This window comes from Alligator sinensis, unplaced genomic scaffold (assembly GCF_000455745.1).
Source record: "Alligator sinensis unplaced genomic scaffold, ASM45574v1 scaffold1097_1, whole genome shotgun sequence".
Taxonomy (NCBI): domain Eukaryota; kingdom Metazoa; phylum Chordata; order Crocodylia; family Alligatoridae; genus Alligator; species Alligator sinensis.
The window spans coordinates 2,998,131-3,005,035 of NW_005841950.1; the positions used below are offsets into that span (position 1 = coordinate 2,998,131).

General features: G+C 47.7%; 1 protein-coding gene across 3 annotated transcripts in view; it reads left to right on the forward strand.

Moving 5' to 3' along the window:
- Window positions 1-3,316, forward strand: part of UBL7 (ubiquitin like 7) — an 18,552-nt gene extending 15,236 nt beyond the window's left edge. For 2 of the 3 annotated variants that reach the window (XM_006020285.3, XM_025199894.1), the window contains exons 9-11: window positions 1,740-1,907; window positions 2,149-2,271; window positions 2,690-3,316. In XM_006020285.3, the coding sequence (XP_006020347.1) occupies window positions 1,740-1,907; window positions 2,149-2,271; window positions 2,690-2,827 (429 nt within the window). In that variant the 3' untranslated portion in view covers window positions 2,828-3,316. The remainder of the gene's footprint in view (window positions 1-1,739; window positions 1,908-2,148; window positions 2,272-2,689) is intronic. The other variant, XR_003093226.1, reaches the window with a different exon arrangement.
- Window positions 3,317-6,905: the final 3,589 nt, after the last annotated feature.

Genomic DNA, 6,905 nt, shown 5'->3' on the forward strand with positions numbered 1-6,905 from the left:
GAGAATACATCGTCTAGCTCTTGATCCTGATGAGGAGGCCTGTAGTAGACCCCACAACCAAGTCCTTTTCCCCTGGTCCCCCCGGATCCTGACCCACAATGCCTCGGTGTTCCCCTCCTCCAACCCCGCCTTAATGGTGGAAGCCGTATACTGCTCCTTAACATAGAGTGCTACCCTCCCCCCTTTTTCCCCCCTCTGTCACGCCTATATACTCTATACCCCTCAATGCCTACCGCCCAGTCGTGTGTAGAATCCCACCATGTCTCGGTTAGTCCGACTAGGTCATACTGGGTGCTAGCAAGCAAGAGTGCGAGCTCCTCCTGCTTGTTCCCCATACTCCTGGCGTTTGTATAAAGACATTTTAGTCCCCTGAAGGGGGCTCTTGGTGCCCTTGTGCCTTGATGGCATGTGTTCCCTTTATTACTTACCTGGTGTGGTCTGATGCCTTGTTTATGGCTTACCAACCCCTTAATACTTACCTGGTGTGATCTGGCATCTTGTTTGTGGTTTACCAACCCTGGGCTCTCTTCGACCACCGGTTCCCCGACCCTCGTCGAGCCTAGTTTAAAGCTCTTCGGAGGAGATCAGCCAACCTGCGGGCAAACAGATGCTTACCTCTGGGAGAGAGATGAAGATCATAATCTCCCAGGAAGCCTCCTCCCTGGAAGTGCTGGTTATGGCTGTAGAATCCAAAGCTCTCCTGAAGACACCAACTGGTTGACTTCCTTGATGTGGGCACCCTGGCATCTCCGGCTGCTGCCACCCGGAAGGATGGAAGAAAATACAACCTGTGCTCCAGTCTTCTTGAGGCTGTCTCCCAGTTCATGGAAGTCCTTCATGATGCAGTCAGGGCTGGTCATAGCTGCATCATTGGTTCCCACATGGACGAGGACCATGGGGTAGTAAGAGGGCTTAATGAAACCAGGAATCGCCTCAGTGATGTCCCTGATCTTAGCTCCAGGCATGCAGGAGACTTCTCTCACCCTAGGATCCGGTTGACAGATCGGCCTCTCCGTGCCTCTCAGGATCAAGTCGCACACCACAATCACTCGGCGTTTCTTCTTCTGCCTGGGCAGTGATCCCCCCCAGCCTGCCCAGTAGGGGCTACAGAGATCACCTCCTCTGCAGGAAAATGCTCCTCTGTCTCCTCCACAGTTGTCAGGGCCTCGTATCTGTTCCCCACACACAATGGGGAAGCAGACATCGGGCCCTTCCACCTGGATCCAGAGGTGACTGTCCTCCACTCCCCGGCTGCAGACGCCTTGCGTGGAGTTCCACCCGTGAGCATTTGGAGTTGTAAGGAATGGAAATACCCGTCAATCGCAGCCTCATCATCCCTGATCCCCCGTAGCCTGCTCACTGCCTTGTGGAGTTCCCTCACTTGCTTCTCTAAGGCCTGAAGGTGGGCACATGAGGGACAGGCGAGGATCCTCTGCAGCTGTGCCAGCTCCTGTGCCACTTACCTTGGGGGGGCCGGGGTCAGCTGCTGCTGCTGACCCCGCTGTTGCTTCTCAGCCTCCGCCGCCTCAAGTACGTTGCAGGGGGCATATATGTGCTGAGAGCCAGCACGTGTGCCCAGTCAGCCTCCTTTCCCTCCTACTGCACCCAACTCTCCCTCCTACTGCACCCAACTGGGTTTTGATGGCAGCTCCAAGCATCAGGTCACTGGAATCCCAAGTACAACCTGAGTTTCAATGAAACACAAACACTAACAAGTGGATTTTCTTTTGTTGTGGCAGAGCACAAGGTCTACGCCATCCAGCAGCACTTCAGGGTCTCGCCCAGCATCTCTTGGCTACACTGGGGCTGCTGGACCCCGACCCATCACACAGAGCGAACTGGCTACAGCACTGGCCCTGGCCAGTACCCCAGAGAGCAGTTCCCACACTCCCACTCCTGGGACCCAGGTATGGTAACAGCACAACATCTAGGAGCTCCTCTTGCCTGCATAAATTGTATGGAGGTACTGATCCTTAATAGCCAATCACTGCTCAGGTCTGTGGACCAGTGCTGTGTTGTACCATTGGGAGTCTATGAGATGCATGTTAGGGGGATGGGGGGCTGTGGTTTGGGCCAGAAGAGGCATTGCTGTGGAGCTACCATTAGAACGGTGGGTGGATCACAGCAGCACGATCTCCTTTCTTCCAGGGTCACTCATCGGGAACCTCTCCAATGTCCTCCAGTGTCCAGTCGGGAACCCCCATCACCAATGATCTCTTCAGCCAAGCCCTACAACATGCCCTGCAGGCCTCTGGGCAGCCTAGCCTTCAGGTCAGTAGCCTACTTCTTCATTTCTTGGTTCTGTGACCTGCTTCTGATTCTCCACCTTAATTGCGTTGACTGTGGCAGGACTAGGATTTTTCACTTGCAGCCTCCACCTGCAGGGGGGCATGGTGAAAGATGTCTCCCTGGCTAAGCAAAGCCCCCAGTAGATGATGCAATAGGGAACAATGCAGATGCTCTGGATATTTGGCAGAGGTTGTCCTTAAAGTGTGTTGGGTAGGATAAATGGGTGACGGGGAGCTCTCAGCAGGAGGTGTTTTAGATGCCATGGTGATGGGAATGGAGGTATACCTTGTTTGGCTAACAGATGCAGTAGGGAAATTATGTGGCATTAGATTGGGTGAAGAACCCTCTGATTTCTTGGATGCTGTCAGATCCCCATAGCGTTTTTGTTCTTTTCCTGCAGAGCCAGTGGCAGCCACAGCTGCAGCAGCTGCGAGATATGGGCATACACGATGATGAGCTAAGTCTCCGAGCCCTGCAAGCCACTGGAGGGGACATCCAGGCTGCCTTGGAACTCATATTTGCTGGAGGGGCTCCCTAACACTTCCTGTGAGAGGTCAGAAAGGTGCGTTTCAGCAGTACTGTGAAGTTAGGCCAGCTGCGAGTCTCTGGATTCTGATTCCCAGCACAGTGACTGGTCCCTATGAAACACTTAACCAGAACTGAACTCTCTTCTTTTGCACTGTGCAGTTTGTGGGTCTTTCTCCTTTTTTGTTGGAATGTGGCTTTATGACTGAGAAGTTGCTGCACTGCTATGGGACAGGAATGCTGATTTGACCACTAAGGGCAGCTTTTCCAACTGCAACACTGTAGTATCCATAAATGAGATGTCTGGATCTAAGAATAGAACAGGCCAATACCTCCTCTGAGCCAGGGGAGGTTGCTAAGCTTCAGATGTCACCTAGAGGTGTCTGCTAACTCTTCCCCTACCTGCAGTTATGTTCCTCCCAACCTACAAGCTTCAGTCTATTTTATTTTACCAATGTGGTTCAGAAGTGTTTGAGTGTAATAAAGTTGTTCCTCTCCATTTGCCTGGTGTTTGAGTTGTGATCCAGTACATTTCAGACTTAGCCTGGTTAGTGTTGGCCTTCAAGCAAATACCGTGCTGTTCTAGGACCTGTGGTTAAGATTCGCATGGTGTAGTCTTTTCATGGAGCCAATTTTGAACCCATGTCACCAGTCAATGGGAGAGGGATTGTCTTCAATGTGGTGTTCAGATATGGTCCTGCTCATTTTACTGTTGTTGAAAATTTGAAGATCTTCTCATAATATCGTAATTCTCAACTTCAAAACACTTTGAGGGCATGCTCTTTTTCCTTGTTTTCTTTCCCCCATCAGCACTATTGGAATGGCAGTCATATTCCACCCCAGCAAAAAGGAAAGCAAAATGAATGAGAGCAGCTCAAAAGAGCTGCTCTCACTTGAGAGAGGTTAACGAGAAATGTAGCTCCAGTTAACTCTGCTCTGATGACAGATCATTAATATTCCACGAAGTCTAAAGCAAAAGATTCCCTTTCTGTTAGAGACCTGTTTGCCATTAGCTTTGGGGAATTGGGAATTGTGGAAATTCATGATAACTTGGTCTTGGTTATTGTCTCTGAATGGTGCCCAGCCACCACAGAGTGACAATAAAGATGTGGTTAAAGAAAGGATTGGCTGAGCCACATCTTCAGTCAGAGAACCTCAAAGCACTTCATGATACCCCAGTGAGAAGGTATGGTATGGAGCAGATAATTCAGGCACAGAGAAGCTAAGGGTCTTCTGTAGTAGGTTGCCTATTTGAGATACCCAGGATCTGAATTTTGCAGTCTGAAAGGACTGCCATAGTAATTTAGAGTCAATTGGAGGTATACATCTCAAAATTAGACACCCAAAGTTGAACACATGGGCCTAAACATTTTATACAGGGTCCTACAGTGAGTTACTAGTGGAGGCGAGAATAGAATATAGGTTGTCTGCCCCCAAGTCCCATGCTATACCCTCCCTTTTCCCCTGGTGAATCCACATCTTCAAAGCACTTCCACCAGCTTTAATCAAGATCATCCTATCTAACATACAGAGCCAAATGTTGAATTTTTCTCTACCATGCAGCATAACGTCCAATGGTTTTTAATCCATTCTAGTTTAATAAACGTTTTTGGAAGAAGGCTTCCTACCACTTACATTGACACAAGATTTCAGTATTGGCCATCTGAAAGGGAGTCAGCATTTCCAACTTGATTCCTGGTTGCTACTGAAATGGGTGAATTTTTTCTGGCCTGTATTATACAGGAACCCACACTAGCTGATCTGGCATGAAGAAGTCTAATGACTGCCTCTCGCAGTGCTGTTTTCACTGCTTCATACTCTGTACCTTGCCTTCCATAGCTGGCATGTAAATAACTTTTAGTTTTAAGGAAATATTCTTCAGTTCTTCCTCTTTCCTTTTTCAGGGTTCCCTGTCATCTGTAACATCATATTTCTATTAAGAAGTCTATAATTGGCTATAGTCATTCCAATTATGACATCTTCAGAGAAACAAGGAGAGGAACTTAATATGATCTTCCTTTTATCCATGAGGTGGCTGTGAAAAGGTAGCTTCTGTGACATCTAAGCGTGTAATTTGTGCTCTCCTTCGCTTTTCTGGCTTTTACTATTTTTCATGCTTTCAGCTATCTCCTTTGCCTTTAATACTAGTTGAGGTTCTACCATTCAGATCAGATCTCTTCTCAATTTTTCCTCCCCGAATTTGTAATCTTTCAGACTGCTTCATTTCTCACCCTTCATTGAAGATGAAGATATGTGCTGTATTTCCTGTTCATGTACCCCTTCCTGCAGATGTACAAAGTAGCACGATTTTTTTAGATTTTTTTTTGGCCTAAATTGCCTCCCTCTCACCACAGAAATTGGGTACTTAATTCCCATTAGGTTATATCATTTGATAGTCAAATGCTCATAGACTTGTGTGTTCTATGTCTGGTATTTTTGGGAAGATATTTGAATGTGTGCATCCAGTTAGAGGGATGCAGTGAGTAGTAGCAGCTGTTCAGTTAACCTCTTGGCATCATATCAGGGCTTTTTTCTATAGTCACGTATCAAAGTAAATCAGCCAAGTAGGGTGTTCTGTTTGCATATGCTGATGGTAGGGACAGGCAGAAGGAAATAATGCCTTTGGTAACATTATCAGTTGTTTCCAAATATCACAGATCTTGTCATTTCTGGGTTCCCATGCTTTGTTACTGAATATTGATGCTGCCCTGTGCTAACCTTGTCCCCTTGGAAAGGGTGGAGCTGAGAGTTTGTCCTTTGTCAGCTTCCCTGGGTCGTGCACCATCTTGTTTCCTGGTTCCAGACACACCCAGAAGTGTCATCCAGCAGTCATTTTCGTCCCTGTTCATTTTCCTCTGGTTCAGAACATCCCAAGGTACACCTCTTTTTCCAAAGAGGTGAGTACACTCAGCAGTAACAACCAGCAGCCAAATTTGGAGATGATGTTCCAAAAAGAGAACAGAATGCAGATGTGAAAGCAGCAGAGCACTCCCCCCACCCCACTTGTAGGCTTCACTTTCAGGGCAGCTTTCCTCTACCCCTCACCACATTGATTTGCTTAACACCCCCTCCTCCTCTTTCACAATACTAGAGGTCCCTGGTAACATATGGCAGAAGGTCTGTCTCCAACCAGGTTTCTCATGACTTTATTTCAGGTAGTGAGAGTGCCATGCAGAAACCACCCGCTGCTTTTCTTTTTTTTGGTTGTTCACTACAGTGAATCTAAAATCCTAAAAGTTCATTCTTTCAAGTCTGGTTTCACATAAAAATGAGAAGGGCCATTATTAACAAGAGGAAGAAAGTTTCTTTTTTTTTTTTTTTTTGTTTTGTTTTTTTTTCCTCCCCCGTTCTCCTGTACTTCTGAATCAACTGTTCCTCTCTTCTACAGTCTGCCATAGGAGGAGGAGGCTGTCCCCGTAGAACCGCTAGTACCACTGGCCCTGCATCTCCCTACTGGCCTGGCATGAGCCATATATGCATCAGGACTAAGTCTGAATGTGCGTGGTAAGAGCACTCTAGCTCTCAGCCCTCGTGTCAGCATTGTGCTCTCTTGTCTTGCCTGCAGTGGGCTTGACCATGGGTCAGCACTTAGACTTTTGCAAAGGGATCTTTTGCTCTCATGTTTCTTCCTCAGAGCTGGGGGAAGGGGGGAGATTTATCCAAGTCTGTGTCTGACTTAGATGGTGGTTCTCAGGCCGAGCTTCCTGATCATGCCTAGCTCTTACAGTGTTTGAAGCTGTACGTACAAGAAACAAGTTGCAGAGCTACAGGGAGCTGCTTGCATAGCAAGTGATCATGTTGGCTTGGATGGAGAGAGTGTCTGGGAATGACCCAACAACTCTGCATGTGGTTGCTGCTTGCAGGTGGGGCCACCCATGTGTGCTGATGCTCTGTGACTGGGTGAGTGAGAATCTTTCCTTATCGTTACTGTTCTAATCACTCATGTGGATTAAGTTGGCATGCTGTCAGTTATGCTAGGTGTTTATGCTCTTGACAACTCTTGAGCTGGTTGAATGTCACAGGGGTGGGAAAACCTCTCTCCTACCTCCCAGCTAAGGGCCTGTGATTTCTAATCCCTGCCGTTCCACTAC